The 23,254-nt window shown below is 50.7% G+C and overlaps 10 protein-coding genes across 10 annotated transcripts; 7 read left to right on the top strand and 3 right to left on the bottom strand.

The window, feature by feature from the left end:
• Window positions 1–51: 51 nt before the first annotated feature.
• On the top strand, window positions 52–4,618 carry N7517_007156 (CDR ABC transporter; the record flags this gene model as incomplete). The annotated part of the gene is made up of 7 exons (XM_056724886.1): window positions 52–294; window positions 358–655; window positions 714–954; window positions 1,019–2,084; window positions 2,141–2,406; window positions 2,473–4,423; window positions 4,493–4,618. The coding sequence occupies 7 exons, from the start codon at window positions 52–54 to the stop codon at window positions 4,616–4,618; spliced, it is 4,191 nt and encodes a 1,396-aa protein (XP_056581136.1).
• Window positions 4,619–5,227: 609 nt separating this feature from the next.
• Window positions 5,228–6,263, top strand: N7517_007155 (GPR1/FUN34/yaaH protein; the record flags this gene model as incomplete). Its single annotated transcript, XM_056724885.1, has 5 exons — window positions 5,228–5,362; window positions 5,428–5,623; window positions 5,700–5,810; window positions 5,889–5,934; window positions 6,005–6,263. The coding sequence occupies 5 exons, from the start codon at window positions 5,228–5,230 to the stop codon at window positions 6,261–6,263; spliced, it is 747 nt and encodes a 248-aa protein (XP_056581135.1).
• A 907-nt stretch (window positions 6,264–7,170) lies between these two features.
• Window positions 7,171–9,092, bottom strand: N7517_007154 (Carboxylesterase type B; the record flags this gene model as incomplete). Its single annotated transcript, XM_056724884.1, has 4 exons — window positions 7,171–7,803; window positions 7,892–8,314; window positions 8,391–8,906; window positions 8,979–9,092. 4 exons carry the CDS (start codon window positions 9,090–9,092, stop codon window positions 7,171–7,173), a joined length of 1,686 nt encoding a protein of 561 aa, XP_056581134.1.
• Window positions 9,093–9,784: 692 nt separating this feature from the next.
• N7517_007153 (MDR family MFS transporter) lies at window positions 9,785–11,537 on the top strand (the record flags this gene model as incomplete). Its single annotated transcript, XM_056724883.1, has 3 exons — window positions 9,785–10,251; window positions 10,309–10,453; window positions 10,506–11,537. The coding sequence occupies 3 exons, from the start codon at window positions 9,785–9,787 to the stop codon at window positions 11,535–11,537; spliced, it is 1,644 nt and encodes a 547-aa protein (XP_056581133.1).
• A 434-nt stretch (window positions 11,538–11,971) lies between these two features.
• On the top strand, window positions 11,972–13,438 carry N7517_007152 (Polyketide synthase enoylreductase; the record flags this gene model as incomplete). The annotated part of the gene is made up of 7 exons (XM_056724882.1): window positions 11,972–12,153; window positions 12,212–12,324; window positions 12,388–12,468; window positions 12,579–13,001; window positions 13,056–13,090; window positions 13,186–13,324; window positions 13,386–13,438. The coding sequence occupies 7 exons, from the start codon at window positions 11,972–11,974 to the stop codon at window positions 13,436–13,438; spliced, it is 1,026 nt and encodes a 341-aa protein (XP_056581132.1).
• A 183-nt stretch (window positions 13,439–13,621) lies between these two features.
• N7517_007151 (GMC family oxidoreductase) lies at window positions 13,622–15,621 on the bottom strand (the record flags this gene model as incomplete). The annotated part of the gene is made up of 3 exons (XM_056724881.1): window positions 13,622–13,668; window positions 13,728–15,189; window positions 15,244–15,621. The coding sequence occupies 3 exons, from the start codon at window positions 15,619–15,621 to the stop codon at window positions 13,622–13,624; spliced, it is 1,887 nt and encodes a 628-aa protein (XP_056581131.1).
• Window positions 15,622–16,035: 414 nt separating this feature from the next.
• Window positions 16,036–16,635, top strand: N7517_007150 (uncharacterized protein; the record flags this gene model as incomplete). The annotated part of the gene is made up of 1 exon (XM_056724880.1): window positions 16,036–16,635. The coding sequence occupies one exon, from the start codon at window positions 16,036–16,038 to the stop codon at window positions 16,633–16,635; it is 600 nt and encodes a 199-aa protein (XP_056581130.1).
• Window positions 16,636–17,093: 458 nt separating this feature from the next.
• N7517_007149 (amidohydrolase family protein) lies at window positions 17,094–18,118 on the top strand (the record flags this gene model as incomplete). Its single annotated transcript, XM_056724879.1, has 3 exons — window positions 17,094–17,145; window positions 17,197–17,214; window positions 17,259–18,118. The coding sequence occupies 3 exons, from the start codon at window positions 17,094–17,096 to the stop codon at window positions 18,116–18,118; spliced, it is 930 nt and encodes a 309-aa protein (XP_056581129.1).
• A 678-nt stretch (window positions 18,119–18,796) lies between these two features.
• On the top strand, window positions 18,797–20,624 carry N7517_007148 (cytochrome P450; the record flags this gene model as incomplete). Its single annotated transcript, XM_056724878.1, has 5 exons — window positions 18,797–18,896; window positions 18,949–19,012; window positions 19,095–19,474; window positions 19,527–20,099; window positions 20,167–20,624. 5 exons carry the CDS (start codon window positions 18,797–18,799, stop codon window positions 20,622–20,624), a joined length of 1,575 nt encoding a protein of 524 aa, XP_056581128.1.
• Window positions 20,625–21,475: 851 nt separating this feature from the next.
• On the bottom strand, window positions 21,476–23,143 carry N7517_007147 (uncharacterized protein; the record flags this gene model as incomplete). The annotated part of the gene is made up of 4 exons (XM_056724877.1): window positions 21,476–21,790; window positions 21,846–22,202; window positions 22,256–22,623; window positions 22,678–23,143. Coding segments are annotated over 4 exons (1,506 nt in total), but the record flags the coding sequence as incomplete, so codon positions are not given.
• Between the last annotated feature and the right edge of the window lie 111 nt (window positions 23,144–23,254).

Below are 23,254 nucleotides of genomic sequence, written 5' to 3'. Positions count from 1 at the left end.
CGGTTAGTGAAGGGGTTGTGATAATTTTGCAGCGCACTTCCTATCTCCATAATGGTAGATAATTATCATTCATCGCTGGACGGGGCGAAGACACCTATCCAGTCCGATGGCTCGGTGCAGAAGTCTGAGTTGGCCGAAACCGACGGACCATCTTCGACGTCATCCCAGATTGTAGCAGCAACGGAATCAATTGCAGACAGTGTTCGAAATTTCCTTGAAATACGGCAAGCCGAAATTCCAGATGGGACCGGGGTAGTGTTTGACAACATATCGGCCGTGGGAAGCGGAACTGGAGTGAGTATCACCGATTCCAATCGAGATCCTTCACAAGGAACTCATTCAATTAATGCTTTGTAGTCACAAGATGCACCCACCGTCTCGTCAGCGGCTCAATCGGCCTTTGGGCTGTTGAGTCCTCTGCAGAATAGACAAAGGAGGCAGTATTCTCGACCCATTCTCAGTGGATTCTCAGGCACGATTGACCCGGGAGAAATGTTATTGGTATTAGGTAAACCGGGGAGTGGGTGTACAACCTTCTTGAAGACTTTGTCGGGCCTGTGGGATGAGTACAAGGAAATCCAGGGTGAACTCACTCTGGGCGGTCATCCGCTACAAGATGTGATGACACAGCGGCCCCAAGATATTCTCTTCTGCGGTCAGTTCTAAGATTTTGCTGTTTAACCCTTTGAGGAACACACTGACGTCTCCATTAGCCGAGTCTGATGACCACTTTCCTACGTTGACCGTGGCAGAGACCCTGCGATTTGCGACCAGAGCGCGCTGCGGCCCCAAAATCTCGGCCCGTGAGATTGATACAATGGTTGCCCAGCTGGCCAGGCTAGTTGGTCTTGAGAATGTCCTTAATACCAAAGTCGGAGATGCGAAGATTCGAGGAGTCAGCGGCGGAGAGCGACGGCGGGTATCTCTGGCCGAGGCCCTGGCCACCTGTGCCCGGTAAGTAGTCTCTTCCGCTCATTTAAGTATCAATAGTGATTCATCTACTGATACATCCTCATAGTCTGATCTGCCTAGATAATCCAACCCATGGACTGGACTCATCCACTGCTGTCGAATTTATGGAGATGATGCGCGAGTGGACGACACAAAGCCGATGTGTGGCCGCGATGAGTGTCTATCAAGCCAGTGATGCGATTGTCTCCTACTTTGACAAAGTTTTGGTGATCAATTCTGGTCGCCAAATATTCTATGGCCCGGTCCAGGAAGCAAAGACATACTTCGAAGATCTCGGGTTCGAGTGCTTATCGACCACCACCATTGCCGACTTCCTCAATGTGATGTCCGCCGACCCAGATGTCCGACGAGCCCAGGAAAACAGGGAAAGCCAGGTCCCACGAACAGCGGAAGAGTTTGAGCGTGCGTTTGGTGCGAGTCGCATCTACCAGGAAATGCAAGTGTCAGTTCAGGTGGCCAAGGAGCAATCTCAAGCCCACCGCAGTCCCCTCGTTAAAGCATCAGCCTTTGCTCTCCCTATCTGGCATCAGATTTGGTACTGTGCCAGCCGACAATTCCGCATCGTCACCAGTGATTATAGCTTGTGGGCGGTGGAGCTCACCACTATCGTCGTCCAAAGTATTGTTTTGGGCACGCTGTTCCGAAACCAACAGCGAACGACCAATTCCCTGTTTATTTTCGCATCCGCCTTGTTCTACTCAGTCCTGGTGCCGGCCCTGCAATCCATGGCGGAATTTGGCAATGGATTTGCTCAGCGACCACTCATCCTGAAACAAAAGCGATACCAGATATCACGCCCGATTGCCTACGCGCTCGGTTTGGTTACTACGGACGTTGTGTGGAAGGTAGCGGCGATCTGCTATAATATTCCCTTATACTTTCTGACCGGATTCCAACGGACCCCTGGGAATTTCTTCACCTGGTTCCTGATTATCTACCTGGAGCATCTCGCTCTGTCGATGTTCTTTCGCTCGGTCGCCATCTTCTCGCCGAACATGCATCGGGCCGTGCTCCCGGTGGGGATTTTCTTTAATATGTATGTCCTCTATACGGGGCTATACGTGCCCGCACCACAGATGCAAGTATGGCTTGGGTGGTTGCGATATCTAAATGTCAGTGCAGACCGCAGTATGGGAATTTGTTGACACGACATGCTAACATATCACAGCCCCTATATTACGCATTTGAGTCGGTGATGGTGAATGAATTTGGAGACCTAAGCTACCAGTGCAGTGCCTCGGACCTGGCCCCATCGGGACCAGGATATACCGATATGGCCCATCAGGTCTGTACTGTAGTAGGATCGCTACCTGGGGATCGTCTCCTGTCAGGGGCGTCTTACATTCACGCCCAGTACGGATTCAAAACCTCCCACCTCTGGCGCAATGTAGGGATTAACGCCGCCCTGTTCGTATTCTTCGCTCTTTGCTCTGGGTAAGTCACTAGGCGCTCAACCCCACTTATTGAAGAACGTCAAGATTGACACTGCAATTTGAACAGGATTGGTATGGAGATGCTGAAAACGCCCGCAGGTCAATTGGCCACCGTTTTCTACAAGAGCGGCCCACGAGGAACACTCCGTCGTGATAGAATTGACAGTGAAACTGGGCCAGCCCACGAGAATGAAAGTTTGGACATGGGGACTGGCCAAAGCAACGACAGGCATCGGTCACAAGAACACCAGGACCCCGACAAGAGCCACAATCTTGCATGGACCAATCTTTGTCTCGATATCAAAACTAAGGATGGCGATCAACGTCTACTGAACAATCTGAGTGGCTCGGTCAAGAGTGGACAACTCAAGGCTCTAATGGGAGTTTCCGGTGCCGGTAAGACAACCCTGCTGAATGCACTCGCCGGTCGTTCCACCATCGGGACTCTCACTGGCACTCTAGCACTTAACGGTCAAGTGCTACCCACGTTCTTCCGAAGTCGAATGGGCTATGTGCAACAGCAAGACATTCATCTTCCCACTCAAACTGTGCGTGAGGCATTGCAAATGACAGCGCGACTTCGACGACCAGAGTCTATCCCCGTGGCAGACAAAAATGAATACGTCGAGAAAGTAATCGAGTGGTTAAATATGGAGCATATTGCGGATGCCCTGGTTGGTGTCCCGGGGGCCGGGCTCAACCTCGAACAGCGGAAGAAAGTCAGTATTGGCGTGGAGATGGCATCCAAACCAGAGATCCTCTTCCTGGATGAACCGACCTCGGGTCTCGATGGACAATCCGCCATGTTGATTGCTCGATTACTTCGTCGTCTAGCGGACTCGGGTCAAGCCATTCTGTGCACGATACATCAACCGGCAGCCGAGCTCATCGACCAGTTTGACAAGTTGTACCTACTGAGCCGTGGAGGAAACTTAGTCTATGACGGTCCTCTGGGAACACGCTGCTACGAGGCAGTCCAGTACTTTCAGCCACGTAGTCGCCCCTGCGGTCCGGAGGAGAACCCAGCAGAGTATTTCCTGGCGGTTATTGGGGCTGGGTCTCGCAACGACGCCCATATGGATTGGGCTAGTCTCTGGCATGACAGCCAGCAGGGCAAGGAGCGAGAGAAGGCAGAGCAAAGCCTGGTTCCCGCTGCAGAGCAAGCACCGCCGCTAGAGCAACAGTCTTTGTATTCGGTACCGTTCTATGTGCAGCTGTGGGTGGTGGTCCAGCGAACGTGGCTCTATTACTGGAGAGAACCAGACTACGTTACATCGAAGCTCTGGATGAGCGTCGGCAACTCCCTTCTCAACTCCCTCACATACCTGCAGTCCCCAAACACAGAGCGCGGGGCATACAATCGGGTCTTCTCTGCCTTCATGTCACTCATCGTGGGGCCCCCGCTAGGGCTGCAGGTGCAACCTCGTTTCGTGACCCTACGAGATATTTTCGTCCACCGGGAAAGGGAGAGCTTGACCTACCATTGGATGGCGTTTGTCTTATCTGCGTTTATTGTGGAATTGCCCTTCACATTTCTCAGTTCGCTGGTCTATTGGCTATTGTGGTACTTCCCAGTTGGCTATTTTTATGCCCCCTCGCGCGCAGGGTACAGTTTCCTCATGTACGAGCTCTTTGGGGTCTTTGCCACCAGTCTGGCTCAGCTTTGCGCATCGCTGATGCCCAACATTGAGGCAGCCTTTGCCGCCAATGGATTTTTCTTCATGTTCTGCAACACGTTCGCGGGGACGCTTTCGCCGAAGCCGGTGACCCCCTCTGGTTGGCGCTGGTTTTACAATATATCTCCCCTCTTCTACCTGGGCGAGGGGGTCACCGTGGATGTGTTGCAGGATTTGCCCATCCGATGCGATGAGTCGGAGGTTTCAATCTTCTATGCGACAAATGGTACTACCTGTGGCCAGTATGCCGAGGATTTCTTGAAAAGCGCCACGGGATATCTGCTTAACCCAACAAGCACGACAGAGTGTCAATATTGCCGGTATCGCGACGGACAATCATACGTAAGTAGTTCTGCTCGGGGGAGAGCAAGGCAAAGCAAACATCTAGACTGGAAACTAATCATTGACTAGTACCAACAATATGGCTATGAGTTTGCTCATCGGCATCGCAACATTGGCATTTTCATTGGGTTTATCGCATTCAACTTCACCATGGTGCTAGTGATGACTTATCTCACAAAAACACGCCGTCAATGATGGAAGGTGGATTTTAGTGTGCGGTGGCTTTAGGCTATAGGAGGAGACTTTGTTTCGGGGAAGACTTTCTTGTTAGATGGTAGAAAAGTAGAAAAGCATAGATCAATAGAGAAATCTAATTCGAATGAACTGTTTCTCTTCAAATTCTAGTTTCCCTTTCTTGATTGCAATGAGCTCTGCTCTACGTTACTACCAATAGATATGGTATGCCGTCCACCACAGCTTCGACTTGACAATAATCTTCCCAGAGACGGTTCTTTCTCCGCACAGAGCTAAATGGGGAAATGGAACTATACCGGCATGGGGAGGTGAGGTCTCACTACCATGATGGGCTTCCTTGGCCAATCTAGTTCGGGAATCTCAACCCCGACTTCTCCATGGAGTAAGCCACAACATCTCATACTAAGGAGCCTTGGCTACCAAGGCCTTATTGGTCCTGGCCCACCAGATCGCGGGATGATTTATATGTATTTAGACCACTATCTCTTCAGGCAAGTAGAGATGCTGAGAACTTGATTCTGACCGATCAGAAGCCCCTCTTTTCTTTTACCGTGTGGTCTTTTCTCTGATCAACCTTTATCCTTCTTTGGCGATCCAATTCGGAGCAAGATGAAAATGTCAGCTGAAGGAACAATCATGTCTGCCTCCGAGGAGGGAGCCCAGCTAAACTATGATGCCTCGTCCTCTCATCCCAGAAACAGTAAGGAGCATGACTACCAGCCCAACCCGCAGATTGGCAGCCCAGTAAAGTGTCCCATCTTCATACTCAAATTTGCAACATGATCTAACTCTCCGTGACTTGCTATCAGACCGCTCTGGGCATGGGGGCATTCGCAATTGCCTTTACAACTCTATCGATGAGTCTCATGGAGTGGCGAGGCGCAGCCATTACCAATGCCTATATTGGTAACTGCTTTTTTACAGCGGGCTTGGGGCTAGTGTTGGTGGCTCAGTGGGAGCTCGTGCGCGGGAATTCCTTTGGCCATACAGTCTTTGGAGGGTTCGGTGAGCATAGAGTTCCTTCGTCCTGCTATATGTCGTGCATCATGACCGTGATCTGATTCATCTACCTCCCCTCCAGGTTTGTTTAACTTAGCCTTTGGGGCGATCAATGCCCCGGCCTTTGGGGTAGCAGATGCATTTAAAGATGATCCCGCTGCGTTGGATAATGCGATTGGATATTTCTTACTCGGTGGGTCATTTCTTCACGTAGTCTCCTCTCTTATTTTCTCTTTTTCCAGCAGGGATTTCGGCTAATATGACGATATAGTATGGGGAGTATTCGTTCTCTTCTTTACCATCGCTGCAATGCCCATGTCAGTTGATACACATCTATATATACAGATATCCCGTCTGCAAGCGTAATCGCAGCTGACCAGCAGACAGGAACTTTGTGTACACGGCCATGCTCGGAACCTCTCAAATCACATACACCGTGTTGGCTGCCTCTTACTTCTCGTTCGCAGATGACCATGCATCTACTGGAGTCGCTCTGAAGAAGGCCGCGGGTGCATTCGGCTTTGTCTCGGGGTTGTTCGCCTGGTACACGGTTGGCCACCTGATGTGTCAGGATGCGCTCTTCTTCTCATTTCCGCTGGGTGATACAAGTCCCCTGTATGCACGACTGCGGCGGCAGAAGAGATGATGAAGCATCGTGGTTAAGATGTTGTGGAAGAGGGGGGATTTTATCTCGAAAGACCTGGGGAGCTTGGAGAAACGAGCGAGCAAGCTTTGGGATGTCGGTTCTGATTCCGTACAATATACGAGAGTGATTTTGTGATTCAATGAAAGCTATCTAGTTGTGAATTATATCGCTATGATGATCTGTTGATATTTACAGATATAAAGTCTACGTACTGTATTAATTGGGATACTACGAGCAGTATTCAACTGGTGTATGTTGAGATGCAGGATCCCGTTATGTATGCGCGATACATTACAGCGCCTATATCCAATATCACATTGCATCACATTTCCAACTAGCCTGGATATGCGGGCTACCAATGAATACCTGAGGAATCTCTGTTGACCGCCATGGTCCATTGCCCCCTGGATTTACCTGTGTTTTGCATCCAGATTGTCATATATAATTCCCTCTGTGTTCCATAGTTCTGAATCCAGAAATCTTGCACTTCATCTTGGAAAACGTCTGATCTCTTCATTAAACATTCGTCTATACATATGAGCCTCCCTTGTACCTCTGTTCACAACCCATTATGCTCTACATAAAGGTGAAGAGCCAGATGACTCGATCTCATTGTAGTAGAAGTGACTAATTCGGCCTGTGAAAGGGACTGCTCTATACAGAAGAACCAACTGGCATTAGGGCTCAAACCCTAGCTTCATCGTAATGAATGGAATCAACTGCAATTCTCGACACTAACCTAGTGAGAGTAGCCAGGATTCCTCGCTAGGATAACTATGTATGGATGTTCATTGTTCTGTGCTTGACACTATTGTATGATAAAAGTACAAATCATCATTATTTCAAGCTGAAACGTGCTCCAACATAATAGTATCGAAAAAACCGTTCCGTTCACCTGCTGAGGTCATCAAAAATCGACCTGCTGCCAATAAGCACACCGGTCTGTATTGGTCGAGTCCGGCTTGATGTACACCCCGTCATCTCCCAGAGAAAGTAGATGGGCCTTTCCGTGATAGAGAGGAACATTTGGGTCTCCTTTGGAATTTGGATTCCCCGTTTTGACAAACTGCACGATCTGCCGCTGCATAAGTTGTGCGATGGTAGCATTCAGCGATGAGTCGGAGCCCTGTCCATTGTAGAAGACAGACGTGGTATCCGAGAGATGCATCGCGGGTGCCACGGCGTACTCAATCGCATACCCTGGCGTTGCAACGGCTCGGTGTAAATACCGAGTGTTGCAGGTAGTGGAGAGCTCGGACCAGAACAGATTCGCCCGTTCGTGCTGACTGTGATATGGCCAGCTGCCATTGAATATTGGTGGATAAAGCACCTGGGTGACGTGAGCGCGTACGCTGGCATTGGCACTGCGGAGCAACACATCCACGTAACGATCAAAGGTGGCGTCATTGGTTACATTGGCCGGGGCCAACATGAAGCCTTCGTTGGCGGTATACGAGGTAAGGATTCGCACAGATGGATCGACCTTGCGCTCGAGCAGGAGTCGCTTGGGACTATCGGGCACAAAATCTCCATCAATAGCCTATCGCGATGAAGAGAAGATTATCTAGTCAGCATTCAAATAAACAGAGAACGGAGAACGACAGCAAATAGCTCTATGTGGTACTCACAGGTCCTAATACGCCGGACGCATACGGACGGGATGCCACCAGCTCATAGTTAGCATCTAGCAGGGCCTGGGACGGCAGACGCCGGGCCTCCTCCAAGCTGCTGACATTCAACAACGTCAGGAACGTATCCAACAGGTCGTCCTCGATGGCCGGAGTCTTTGTGCCGGGCTCCCAAGCCGGGCTCTGGGCAATGATCTGGGCAAACGGGGGGCGAATGGCGCGTCCGTAGGCTGTAAGTTGCATCGTGATCGAACCTCCACCGGCCGAGACCCCCATGACAGTGACGCGCGAGGGATCACCGCCGAACTTCGTGATATGCCGCTGCACCCACTCCAGCGCCAGACGCTCATCATACAGTCCAGCGTTTGGTACTCCTCCTCCCGACCGGAACTTCTCGCCTGACAGCCATCCAAATGCGCCCAGCTGATCCACACCATTCCCAGGTAAGCTGCCGAAAGAAAAGGAGACGAATGTGCACAAAGAGGGGGAGACCACGTACTCGATAATTGACTCCCACATAGATTATGCCCGGGGACCCATTTTCCCTGCTGATTGCAATCAAACCCGAGGGATTCTGATCTGACTTAGAGCCGGACACATAGGCTCCATCCTGGAAGTACACCAACACGGGCGCACCCCGCTTCGGTTTTCCCTTTCCACCCTGTCGTTTGGATATTATCTTTTCCGGGACGTACACATCGAGGAACAGACAATCTTCCGACTCCAGTGGATTCTGGTCTGCGACAGGACGCGGTTTGGTGCAGCCATCCTGTCGATAGACCTGGTCATACGCGGCGGTGAAATTAAAATCAGAGCCCGCGGTCACAGCACTGACAAATTCGCCCTGCACATTAAACCAACAGGCTTGAGACTGGGGACATATATTACCGAGTCCTTTGCCATTGACAACCTCGTGGCTGCGACTGCGTGGGGGGGCGGGCAACGCGAACCGCAAAGGGCCCAGCGGGGGTTCGGCATAGCGGATATTGGAGAATTGGTAATATTGACCGGTTGACTAGGTATATCATTGACCTGACGATCAGATCGATTTCTAAGCCTTTCATTTTCTCACGAGTACGAAACTCACGTTGAAGCCAATTGCTTGGTGCCGCTGATAGCCCAGGTCCACAATCGGCAACTCGGTTGCTACAGCAGTCCCCGATGCGACCAATAGCAGACAGGCCCAATCGATGATTTGCATTGGGAATGAATTACGGACAATGAACCCTTTAAAATGCTTCTGGTATTGCAATATTTGATATTTTTTTTAGTCTGGTACAGTTATATATATGCAGCATACTATGTCGATGTTACTATCCAACACACATTTCTCTAAGTAGAATGACATAGTAACAGGGAGAGAGTAACAGGGAGAGTTGGCTGAAAGGGGTTCGATATAAATTCCGTTTACAAAGTAATTTAATCTAAGGTTGTGTTTATGGATTATAGCTAATCACATTCCATGGTTAGAACCATGGAAATCTTGGAAACGATTAGAAATTGTAGAGTGGATCCATGGATGCAGGTGGACCCACTTGATTACCTTTAGAGATGGATTAGGTGAGCTCGGGAGCTCCCGCTCCGAGTCCAAAAGGAGATTCGGAGTTGGTCAGTCAAACGGTAAACTGTGGTTGGTCAGATATCAAACTGACAAAGATGAATGTCCCAAAGGAGTAATGCATTGTCACCAAAATATCCTCTTCCAGCACTGCTCACATTTAAATAACCAGCCACGGTCGGGAAACATGGACATCAATACTTTCGCCAACCTTCAGTGGATATCCATCTTTCTGCCTTCCATTTTCACTTTATTACGACTCCATTGGGCAGGTACCTAGATACCTAGCTGATCTCCCAAACCGCTGACTAACACCGCTCGGTTCGCTTCCCACCATGAGTATAGCCGATAATTCGCCAAGTGAGAGCGTGCTCGAAAGTCAAACCCCAGATCGTGTGGACGAATCGATCCCGATCAAAGCCGGGGATGCCGAGAAAGATGCAGTCCCGCGCCGGGATATCACAGGCCTCCGCTGGCTGCTCGTCTGCGTTGCCGTTTTCTCTGCCAATCTGCTCTATGGCTTGGACAATACCATTGTGGCAGACATCCAGGGTCCCATTGCAGGAGACTTCGACGAGTATACGCGGCTAGGATGGCTCGGGGTGGGCTTCACCTTGGGATCGGTGGTCTTTATTCTCCCCCTGGGCAAAGCTTACGCCATCTTCGATACGAAATGGCTCTTCCTCGGCTGTTTGACCATGTTTGCGGCCGGCAGTGCACTCTGCGGCGCGGCCCCCAGTATGAATGCCATCATTGTCGGGCGTGTGTGGGCTGGAGCCGGTGGAGCGGGCATGTATCTGGGGTAAGTTGTATCGATAGGCAGAAACAGAGAGAGGAGTGACTGACTGGGACGATCTAGAAATCTGAATCTGATTACCATCCTGACAACCCCCACGGAGCAGCCCGTGTATGTGGGTTTGGTTGGATTGATCTACGGCACTGGCTGTATTCTGGGTCCCATCATTGGCGGCGCCTTTTCCGATAGTTCGGCCACATGGCGATGGGTATGTGGGATCCATTCATCATTTGGATCGCAGATGCTAACGTAGTGGACAGTCATTTTATCTCAATTTGGTCATTTTTGGAGTCATGTCACCCATCTATGTATTCCTCCTGCCCTCCTTGCCACGCCCAGCAGGCGAAGGCCGCAGTTTCATCAAGAAGCTTGTGGAGCTAGATTGGGTAGGCACGGTTCTGTCTGCGGGCATGCATATCTCCATTATCCTGTTCATCGTATTTGGCGGTGTCGAATGGTCCTGGACAGATGGGCGGAATATCGCTCTGTACGTGGTCTCCGCTGTCTGCACCATCGCCTTCGTGCTGAGCCAGTACTATTGTGTGGGGACCAACAAAGAAAACCGATTGTTCCCTGGCGAGTTCTTGCGGGATCCCACAATGATTCTCCTCTATGTCATAATGGCATGTGGCGGTGCCTCCCTCTTCGTGGCAGTTTATTACATCCCACTCTACTTCCAGTTCGTCCACGGTGATTCTGGCATCATGTCGGCGGTGCGGTTGTTGCCGTTCGTCTGCTTCTACGTGGCTACCATTTTGCTGTGCGGATATGTCATGCCCAAGACCGGCTTCTTTATCCTCTGGTACCTGGTGAGCGGCATCTTTATGCTCATTGGATCCGTGTTGATGTACACCGTGAAATTGGATACCAGTGCCGCCAACGTTTACGGGTACTCCATTTTGATGGGATTGGGCATGACAACCACACAGGCCGCCTACGCGGTGGGACCGACCATCGTGACCCCCGACCGGGTGGCTGAGTGCCTCCAGTTCATGAACATTGGCCAGGGCCAGAGTCAGTTGCTAGGATTGGCCATCGCAAGTGCCATCTTCCAGACCAAGACCCTCAACGGGCTCACTGCCTTGTTGGGGAACAAGGGATATTCCCATGCGGACATCCAAGGCGCCGTTGCCGGTGCCCAAAGTACCCTGATGGAGCGGTTGCCCCCGGCCTTGAAGGAGCAAGCCCTAAAGGTGATCGTGAGTTCGATTAGTGATGTCTACGTGATGGCGGTTTCGGCGGGTGCGCTCTACGTAGTTGCATCCTGTTTGCTGCCTCGCCGTCGTTTCTAAACTCATTTCGGGGAGGGGCAGAAATGGCATTTGGTCGGGGTTCTTTTCTTTTTCTTGTTCTTTTCGAGCACGAGGTAAGCCTCCGGGTGTGCTCTTCGCTCCTTTTGTTTATAAATCGTAATATACCTAGCTGGTGGAATCAAAATACATATCTTTAGGAGATAGAATAGAATATACATAAGCACTGAAAGGTTTCCGCATTTCATGTACGGTATATGAAGCCATATCCAGCCGAGGGGATTGTCATACATTTATACCAATGTACCAAAATAGTAGTCTCCGGAACTCCGACTCCGTATCCCACCTAGTACTAGTATAGAGAGAGCCTAAATTATTATATATCTAGTCCTTCTCTCCCCGTGTCCTCCCGTCTGACATTGTAGAAACAAAGTCTTATTTCGCACAGCTATCTATTATCCAGCACAATACGCACCATGGCATCCTCTATTCCCAGCACCTACAAGCAGGCCGTCTTCAAGGAACAAGGCGCCAGTCTGATCCTGGAAGAGGTCGAGTTGACCTTGCCAAAACGCGATGAGATTCTGGTGAAAGTCGAAGCCTGCGGCGTGTGTCATTCGGACCACTTTGCGCAGACGAATCTTATGGGAGGAGGATTGTGAGCCGTTCTATTATGGGATATGTGGCATTCTTGCTGATTCCCGGTGCTTCTATAGTCCCCTCGTTCCCGGCCATGAGATCATCGGACGCGTCGCCGCCGTTGGAGAGGGCGAGACCCTTTGGAAGGAAGGAGATCGGATTGGGGGTGCATGGCATGGCGGACACGATGGTACGCTCTCCCCTCAAAAGAGTTTGTTTCCTTGAGGAGAATAAATACTGATGCTCTATACAGGTACCTGCGTGGCATGCAAAAAGGGCTACTTCCAGATGTGCGATAATGGAGTAGTCAACGGCATCTCCCGAAATGGCGGCTGTATGTCCTTCCCTTATCTTTAATTCTCTTTCTTCTCACATGATTACCGTCTCATAATTTCACCTAACGGTATATCTCTCAATGCTAACTCTTCCCTCCCACCCGGGTAGATGCCGAATATTGCATCATCCGTCGCGAAGCCGCCGTGCACATTCCCGACCATGTCAACGCCGCCCAGTACGCGCCCATGCTATGCGCCGGCGTCAGCGTATTCAACTCGATGCGTCACATGAACATCCCACCGGGTGAAGTGGTTGCTATTCAGGGTCTGGGCGGCCTCGGCCATCTGGCGCTCCAGTATGCGAACAAGTTTGGCTACCGCGTCGTGGCACTCTCACGGGACTCCCAAAAGGAGGAATTTGCCCGGAAGTTGGGAGCACATGAGTACATTGACACGAGTAAAGAGGATCCCGTAGCTGCATTGCAGAAGCTGGGCGGTGCTTCTCTGATCGTGTCTACGGCGCCTGTGCCGGAGATCATTAACCCGCTGATTCAGGGCCTCGGTGTGATGGGGAAGTTGTTGATTCTGTCCAGTAAGCTTGCTTGTGGTGGTTTTAGGACATTGTGTTCCCTGCTGACAAGAATAGTTGTTGGTGGTATTGAGGTGCATACTGGCCTGTTGGTGAGTGGAACTTGGCTCTCCGAAAGCCAGACAGAAACGAAAACACCAGAGGTGATCGCAGGATTAGAAGGATGAAGATACTGATCTCATTATAGGTCGGAAAGGGTAAATCAATCTGGAGCTGGCCCAGCGGTCATGCCACTGATTCCGAGGACGCCATCGCATTTGCGGACTTGCATGGCATCGATTGTCTGATAGAGGAGTTCCCCTTGGAACAATGCAACGAAGCATTCGGTATGAAATCTCTTTCCTTACTTGACTTGTTCTCTCTAACGCGATGCTCTACTTTCTACAGCGGCTATGATGGAGGGAAGTGTACGATTCCGTGCTGTCATCACCATGCAATAAGGACCTGAGAGACATATGAGGGATGATTGCTATTATACACTATTATACTTGTCATGTTGATAGTATCTACGTAAGCCAGAGTGTGAAAGGTGCGATAGATTGAGTATTTACTCCTACTTTGTGCTATATTCCACGTAATATTCTTCATCTTCCCTCGTATTTGGACCGTACATTGCCTGCTCTTTAACAGTTGCCCGACATGTCGCACGCAATCTTCTCTGCCAGTGCATCTAGTTTAGGTTAGGCATTATGATTGAAGAAACATATATAAGGAAAGGGTAAGACTTACAAATTGTGGACTGAGGGTGGCCTGGTGGTAGGAACGGCAAGGCCGAGGCATCCACCACGCGCAGGGCGTCAACGCCGATGACTCGGGCTTTGGAATCGACCACTGCCTGGGGCTCATTTTCCCGGCCCATCGCACACGTACAGGAAGCGTGGAAAATGGTGTCGAAGCTCTTCCGGACATGATCCAGAATTTCCTTGTCTGTGGCGACCTGAGAGCCCGGGAAGTATTCAGGCCCGATGAGAATGGGCTGGATGGCAGTGGTATTAAAGAAGTCGCGGGTCCGCTTGAAGGCTGCTACCGCGAGTTCAACATCCACCGAGTCGGTGAGCCAGTTGGGGTTTATCACCGGTGGCACCGCGGCGTCGGGCGACGCGATCGTGATATTTCCCCGCGAACGTGGCGTACAAAGCGAGACCGCAACCGAGGCGTAATTGTAGCCGTCACTGGGATTGTCCCGAACATAGTTCCTCTGATACCCGAAGTATCCCCCCATGGACAGGAACTCTACCTCTGGCCAGTCATCTGGGTATTCGGCGAGCACCTGGAGGGTATGATTCGAGAGCCAGGCCGACCGCTTGGGTTCGGGGATCTTTTCCCACGCCAGGATATCTGACGTGGGATTGGTGTAGATCCCCGCGGCTCGTTCATTGTAGTCTCGGTTGGCCTGTGCCTCGAACGCCGGATTGAGCAGGGCTGACTGTGTAATGACATTCACCCGATAGGAGGGAGCGTAGATGATATGGTCCTGCATGTTTTGGCCCACACCTGGTCGGTCCGCCACGACGGGAATACCATGTGCCTGTAGCGTGGCCGCGGGGCCCACACCGGAAACCATGAGCAACTGGGGGGATTGGAAGGCCCCTGCAGAGAGCACAATCTCCTTGCGTGCGGAGAGCGTGTACGGATGGCCCATGGTCTCTACGTCGACCCCGACAGCCCGATTTCCATGGAAACGGATGCGTTTCGCCAGGGCAGACTGAAAGACCGTGAGGTTCGGATCGGCGAGGCCCTGGCGCAGGAAGGATGTCTCTGACGAGTCGCGATGCATTGTCGTGGCATTGATTGTGTACAGACCGTAGGACTGGCCCAACAGAGCTCCACTCTGAAACCCGCTGCGTACCTGGAGACCGATCTCCACGAAGGCATGTTTCGCCCATGTTGCAAAGGCCTGGGCGTAGTGAGGATAGGTTACGGATAAAGGACCATCGCCGGTGCCCAGCACGGTTGGGTCGCTCACGACACTGGCATTGGCCCCACGTAGCGCGTCGTTTGCGGGGGTGTAATTAAGGCTCTTTTCAAAGAAAGGCAGGAACTGCTCCCAGGCATAGCTGGGATCTCCCACAATGTCTGCCCACTGCTGGTGCGCCGCCTTTGTACCACGTTGGTACGCCATGTAATTGCGCGCCGAGCTGCCCCCCAGGCACTTTCCCCGTGCGTAGTGACTCACCCGGTCGTAGGCGCCCTAGATCAAATCCATCAGTATTTTATCTTCAATGCTCGGGGGGAAACGGGTTACCGCTTGAGGCGTGGTGTGAAAGCCCCAGTCGATGCCGGGGTGCCAATCGTCGAGATCCGTGCCCGCAAAGAAGGCATCTTGGGCAGGGATTTGGCTGAGATTGCCATTATTCAGCTCATAGAAGCCTCCTGCTTCAATAACGGCTACCGAGCCAGCACCCTGTTCGGCCAGCCGCGTTGCGATGGTCAAGCCGGCCGTGCCCCCGCCAATGACCAGATAGTCAAACGTTTGGTTCATGGGGATGCCAAAAGAGGACCCCAACATTCGCCGCGCGTGCCCATTGCGACGGGTTGGTGAGCTTGATGGCCCCTCCGGAGCTACAGCGCCGACCACAACAGCTGCGATAGCCGTGTAGAGGATCCGCGATATCAATCTCATGGTCGGGTGCCCAATTGCCGTCACAGAAGCAAATTTCCTTCAGAATGGAGTCTGAAAACGTCTGGTTTCTCGAACAGCCAAATCCACGGCTTATCAGCGCATTTTACGCGGTCCAACCCTTAGAATTGTCCTCGGCCGAGGGTGATCATGGTGGGGAATCGTTGCAATGGACCGTATTGTGTCTCCGTGGCCGATGAAGTTACCCAAAGGAGACAATGGGAGTTTCGGAGTCATACTTGACAACGTTCGAGCAGGATGAATCTGACCGGCCCACTTCGTCCCGAGTGATGGTTATGTCGAAGGATTCGTGCTGCTCGCGGTGGAAGGCCATAAGTACATCGAACCTGGCACCGGTTTGCCAGAACTTGCAATCCCAATTCCAACCAGTCTCTCTTAACTTTTCATCTCTCCAAAATGAAACTATCTCTGTGGATCAGCCTCGCTGTGTCTCTGATTGGCCTCCGTCCGGCTGCCGCTCGGGATGATTTCCCCGGAGGTTACCCCTCGAGCCCCCCGCCACTTGGCCCTAGTGACTGGGAACGCACGCCCTTGTCGGTGTTCTCGAAGGTTCTCAACACTCAGCCGGATCCCGACTATGATCTCTTGAAGGAGCTGGTTACCTATGACTGCACCTACATCTCGCTGACGTTCGACAATCCCACCCTCCACGGTATCATGCCCTGGGCGGGCACGCACGCGAACGTGGGTCCGCAGGCCTTCATCGACATCTTTACCCGAGTAGGCCTGTATTGGGACCGGGGCCCGTTTACCACAGACCATATCTTTGGTGATGGCGAAAATGTGACAGCCTGGGGCTCATTCACGGCCACGTCGCGCACGCTGGGAAAGACGGTTATTTCGCCCTGGGCTGCTCGGGCGCGGGTGAATGCAGCCAACCAGATCTTCGAATTTCAGTGGATGGAAGACACCTTTACCACTGCTTCATCCTTTGGGTCGGAGAATAGTACCAAAGTGTTTTATTCCAATCCGCAGGGAGGCACCACCAAGGCCTAATTGAGAGCAGTGTAGAAGGACGCAAGGTTACAGGGGAGAGATCACCCGAAGGAGTTTCGGGGTATTTCCTCTTTCGGAAGCATCCGAAAAGGGGTTGGTGTGAGAAGTATAAGCGCGTATAAATGAATTCTACAATTTGACAAGCGCACATGTCCAGATTCCGTAACCAGACTCCGTAGACATCATGCGTACCGCAGTAGTCCTCCTCTCTCTCATCTTCTAGGAGCGTTCCGTTAACCCCTGCAGGTCTCAACCAGCGTCGCTGATATGCGCTCAGAGGTCCTGCACCTGTATGCAACCAGGATGAAGGATGATCAATATATGCAAGCAGAAAGACTTGAGGGTCAGTCTGAAACAGAGCACATGATTGCCATAGATCTGTATTTGAAAGAGAAAAGCCCATCACCAAGTGCTGGTTCGCCTAACGATCATTACTGCGAGTGCTCCCAATGACCATCATGGCAAAGATCGATGTGCACCATCATTTCTACCCCCCGGCCATGCGTCAAGGTCGGTCCCATGCGTGTTGGAGTAAGAGCCTGATTGGTTAACTTGAAATAGCCTTGGACCGCGCGGGAGGTGATCCCTCGGGCTGGTACACTCCCCCTGGACGCTGAATCTAGACCAGGACATGGCACGGCAGATGAAGGTGACCACCACCATTCTCTCTGTCACTGCACCGGGGCCAGGAATCGAGCCTGATGCTGCTAAAGCTGCTGCCCTGGCGCGCAGCTGCAATGAATCTGCCGCCGCCATTCGGGATGCTCAGCCGCACCAATATGGCTTTTTCGCCTCGGTGCCGTCCCTGTTCGATACAGGGGCCGTCTTGAAGGAAATCGACTACGCCTGCACCACTCTCCATGCCGATGGAGTCACTCTATTTACCCGCTATGGCAAGGGGCCCTATTACCTAGGGCATGCAGCCTTTCGACCCATCTGGGCCGATCTCAGTCGCCGCGGTGCCGTGGTCTTCATCCACCCGACGCATCCAGTTGATACGCAGCTCGTCAATACCTGGCTACCGCAGCCCATGTTTGACTATCCGCATGAGACTGGCCGGGCCGCCATGGATTTGCTAACTAGTGGCATTTTACGAGACTATCCGGGATGCAAGATCATCCTCTCCCACGCGGGCGGGACATTGCCGTATCTCATCCATCGGGCAGCTACTATGCTGCCCTTGATGCCACGCACGCTCGGTCTGTCAACTGAAGAGCTGGTAGAGGCTGCCCGGACCTTCTACTTTGACACGGCTATCTCATCAAACCCGGTCACGTTAAAGGCGCTGTTCGAGTTCGCTGCACCCGGCCATGTGCTCTTTGGCAGTGACTTCCCAAATGCACCGCATGGTGCCATCCAACGCTTCACGAACTTTCTAGAGGCGTATGAGCTTCCGGACGAGACCAGGCGACAAGTGGATAGCGGGGCAGCATTGGAGTTGTTTCCGCGACTGAAGGGTATCCCGGATAAGGCGAGGCTCTGAGATGCGGCAGGATTGATGTTAGCTGTACATAAGAAGCATTGGAATAATATTGGAGTCAAGAATGGTGAAGCAATGATGCCAATAATCTAACATTCATTTACGTAGCACAATATGGAAATGATAATAAAAAGAGTTGGCTTGCAATGCATCATCCAATCAAGTGAATCTCACTTAAGGCACGCATAATTTCTATCTCTCAACAGCTTTGGTCATGTTCTACCTATACCATCCAGATCATCCAAGTTGTCGTTTCTCCTGGATGACGTAGGCATTCTTCCTTTCTGTATCAGACATAAATGTTCGCCAACAAATGAGCATGAAATCCATTATCCAAATAGATGATACGGACTTTTGGGTATATTCGCTCATGTCAAGAGGTTAACTCAATGAATTCAGCTGGGAATCATTAGAAGCCCTCTTTGGGGTATCATACCCTTTCTCTTACCCATGACTGATCATGGTATATTCCAACTCTACAAGAGAGTGTTTCTCCATGGGGAATCTTAGCCGGGGGAAACACTCCTTTGGGTAACTGAATTCCCTTAGACGATCACAACCAATCCCATGAAGCACATGAGCATCAACCCCTCGCTTTGTCGATCTATAAGTCAGCATACCCCACTACCTAGGTATCACCTCGATGTAGATATCCACGATTCAGCCTCGATTCTATTAACCATGGAATCCATATTGCTGCTACTCCTGATCTTGTTTCCAGCCATCGTGCTCGTGCGATATGCCTTCACCTACGGCCATCGGGTCAGTACTATGCCCCCAGGTGAGTATTTGTCTTCAAAATTGAAAGAGAGTGGATCACTCATCTGGTGTAGGTCCACCTACCCTACCATTCATTGGAAACATCCACCAGATCACTAAGAAGTACACCCATATCAAGTACGTTTGCTTCCCCCTTTCCCTTTGATCCCTTTGGAGCAAACAGAAAAAATGCTCACCTTCAATGTCTTGCGGGGTTCAGGTTCACCGAATGGGCCGCGCAGTATGGCGGGTTGTACATGCTCAAGATCGGGAATGGCAATATGGCCGTCATCACCGATCGCCGACTAGTGAAAGAAGTCCTTGATCGCAAGAGTGGCATCTACAGCCATCGACCTCATTCCTATGTGTCGCACGACCTCATCACCAAGGGTAATCATCTCCTGGTCATGCATTATGGCGACCAGTGGCGCACCTTCCGGCGACTGGTTCACCAACACCTGATGGAGTCCATGGTGGAAACCCACCACACCCAGATCGTCAACGCTGAAGCCATACAGCTGGTGCGAGACTATATGATCGACCCAGAGCACCATATGGCCCATCCCAAGCGATACAGTAACAGTATTACCAACTCGATCGGTAAGGATCCCATATGTTCGCTGCTAAAGAAAACCCTAAAACCATATTATAGTATTCGGAATCCGGACGGCCAACCGAGAGGGATCCAACATGCGACGACTGTACAAACTCATGGAGGAATGGTCAGAAGTGATGGAAACTGGCGCAACACCACCAGTAGACCTGTTCCCCTGGTTGAAACTCCTGCCACAGTGGCTATTTAACAACTACGTCACCCGGGCTAAGGCCATTGGCGTGCAGATGGAGACCCTCTACGTTGACATACTGAAGAAGGTAATCCAGCGGCGGGAGGATGGTCACAACAAGGGCACCTTTATGGACAAGGTCCTGGATAGCCAAGAGAAACATAATCTCCCCTGGCACCAGCTGGCCTTTATCGGCGGTGTTCTGATGGAAGGCGGCTCGGACACTAGCTCCAGTCTCACCCTGGCTATTGTGCAAGCGTTGATCCAAAACCCCGAGATCCAGCGAAAAGCACATGCTGAGATTGATGCTGTGGTTGGCCACAATCGATCCCCCGTCTGGACGGACTTTGAGCGACTCCCTTATATCAACATGATTGTCAAGGAAGGTCACCGGTGGAGGCCAATACTTCCACTTTGCTTTCCCCATGCACTAGGAGAAGGTAAGGTCATCTATTTTCTTTCCAATTTATAATCGTCTTCTAACCTCTGTGCTATTGGTCTTTACAGACGACTGGGTGGACGGTAAATTCCTCCCCAAAGGCACGATAGTCATGATCAACACCTGGGGAATGCATATGGATCCATCCCAACCCCATGACCCAGCTGCCTTTATCCCCGAGCGCTTTGCCCAACATCCTCATTTGGCTCCTGACTATGTGCCAGGGACATGGGAGCGTCGTGATCACTACGGCTACGGGGTTGGCCGACGGATCTGTCCTGGCATCCACCTGGCCGAGCGCAACATGTTCCTGGCCATTGCCAAGTTGCTGTGGGCGTTTGACTTCCAGCCAGGAGAGGGACCGATGGATAGTGATCCGGTGAATGGATACCATAACGGGTTCCTATACTGTGCCAAAGACTACCCTTGTCGACCTGTAGTACGCAACGAGATTATACGGGCTACTATTGAGAGAGAATATATCACTGCGACTGCGGATGTGTTTTCCCGGTTTACTGAGGGATAGTTGATAGTCAGGACAGGCACATTCAAATTATTGGAGGGAGCTGTGGTGACGGAAGAGAACCATCGGGAGCATTTTTTCGGTTTTTTAGTTGTCTTTCCTGCTTTCTTTTCAAGTCCTGTCTATACTCAGTCTGACTGTACTATAGTTTTTGGTGCTGAATTCTCGTCTGTTTTTGTGTTTCAATATCAATAACGTAGTGTTCACTGGGTTTACAGTAACTTCGGTCCATATGTGCTTGATCCAGGCAATTTTCGTGTAGCCATGTGGGGAGCATCCTTGATATATAAGAGAAATTCTGGATTTCTTCACCTGAGACTAAATCTGCAATCTTGAGGGCAGGCGCTCGAATCATTCCCCTGACCGATGTACTAGAAGGCCGAGGCTCCCGATATTGGGACTTATTTTCTGGATTGAGCCCATGTATCGAGTGTCACTGAATGTGAAAGCTGTAAATACCAGGGAAGCAGTCGCTGGATGCTGGCTTATCAAATTTCCTTCGCTCTTGGTCTTCTTCCTTGGTCCCATCTGTAATAAAAGTCCGGCCTCAGCCACCAGACAACAAAAAGAGAAATGCTGTACGCTGCCCCCAGGCACCCTGAAGCAGTATAATTGTTCACAAAAAGTGAAATAATTAACAAAAAGCCCGTGCTTGTGAACCAATAGGCGAGACGAATCCAGTATTCTTTCTTGCCTCGGGAAGACAAGATCAAATTGAGCACAGAGAACACATTGAGCAGAGTTAACAAATAGAAGGGTATAAGCATCGGCAGGCCAATAATGGTTTGTACATATATGGCTGCAAAGATGGAATAACTGCAGCAGTATCCGTTAGCGATATGGGCACTCGAACTCTTCAAAGTTATGTGAACTGACCCGACAACAAGAAAAGGAAACAAAAGACGCCACCAAGTCCTTCCACGCCCAAGCGCTTGCAGGAACATTCGAATGATGCTTCCAATAACAAGGGGTACAAGTATTGTGCCGACCATAAGCGGCACCGCAATCTCGAAGAAGTTTTCCAATGACCATGATTGATTGGCTCCGGAGTCCACAATCTCGGAATGGGAGATGGTCCTGTTTTCCGGATTGGTTGGATCAATATGGGTGGCATTGTGCCAAGATGGTTGCAGTTGCGTGTATTGGTTGATATTCATTCCTAGAAAGCTCTGGAATTGAATGAATTAGAGGGATAAATATAAGGGAGTTGCGTCAAAAACTCACAGACACAAACGCAAGTGGCAAGTATAGTCCAGCGAGAATTCCCAAGATGCTTGTCCGACGTATTTGGAGAAAATCCAATTGCTCGCGAATGTCTCGACATACACCTAGTATTCTTTGCAAAGACGACTCAACTTCATCATGAAGGTAGTCTAGATCGTTCGTCGCCATTTTAAGCTCATTGATCAGGCTGACCTCGTCATCAGTGCGTGGCCCTACAATGAAGTTAACTTCGTTGAGCAACACCTGAAGGGTACATCGGTTTTTTTGACAGCAATCCTTGGCAGCACGGTGGCAGTCTTCCAGGTGCCGAAGATATTGCATCTTGCTTCCAGAGGGACGAAGCCGTCCTTCATAGGCCTGAGAAATTTAGTCTAAGCACAGGGTTTGTTATCGCGGATGGCAGCGCTCACCATATAATTGATGTCGTCGCATGCTTTTGTCAGAAAATTGACGAGCTCATCGGTGATCTTAGCACACACAACTCGGACCAGCCGCATGACATACGGAAGGCCGGCAACATCTTGCTGAAACACTTGGGGAAGAAAGTCGCGTCGTAACTCGGCCAATGTGTTGTGAGAGTTCACAACTACAATCGCCCGCTGAATCTGCTCGTATTCCATCGAGGTTAAAATAATATCCAAAGTCTTCACTTGGGGAGGTTTTCCATATGGCCGAAACACGTAAACTGAAAGGTCCGTTGTGTAGTACGGAGCATCAATCCATCTAAACGCAAACTTCAATGGCACCTGAAGATAGCCTTCTATTTCTGCTTTGTTGCCTATTATGGCTTGTTAGTGCAGGCATCAGCTATTATATGGGCCAGGTACTATACGATGAGATGGCAGCTTTGGTTGCCATGCCGGGAGAGAAAGGTCCTTTGCACATACGCTTTCCGTGATTTCAGTCATTGTTTCATCGCGTAATCTCCATTGGCGTTGGAGAATTCGGATGACCATTTGACTCGGCACGGAATAAGCTTGTTGAAGACGGTCATGATCGAGAAGAAAGACTCTGTGAATAAAGGAAAACACACGGCCAAGATTCGTGGTGTCGGAGGTAATGAGGCAGATCTCCAATGCATTCTCAGCTTTCTCTGTAGAAGATCGTAACCGCTCGAAGCACGCGGACCAAGTATCATATTTTTCAAATATAAGCCCGTCCGCATCTGTCGCTTGATACATGAAAATTTGTCCAGCCAGGCCGAGGTTGGATCGTCGGGCGATTTTCTGGTAGTTTTTCTTCAGAGAATCATCGCCAGAGATCGTCTCAAATATCTCATCATTGGAATCGCGTCGAAACTTCGCATTTTTGTTATTATCATTCGGAATATGTTTGAGGGGAAGATCTCACGATAACTCTAGCACTCCCTGTTATTCCTCTAGCTAATTTTTGCCTTTGAAAGAACTGTC

This window comes from Penicillium concentricum (assembly GCF_028827145.1).
Source record: "Penicillium concentricum strain IBT 3081 chromosome Unknown utg000002l_segment0_segment0, whole genome shotgun sequence".
NCBI lineage: Eukaryota > Fungi > Ascomycota > Eurotiomycetes > Eurotiales > Aspergillaceae > Penicillium > Penicillium concentricum.
The sequence above is the reverse complement of the archived record's forward strand: the minus strand, read 5'-3'. Positions and strand labels throughout refer to the sequence as shown.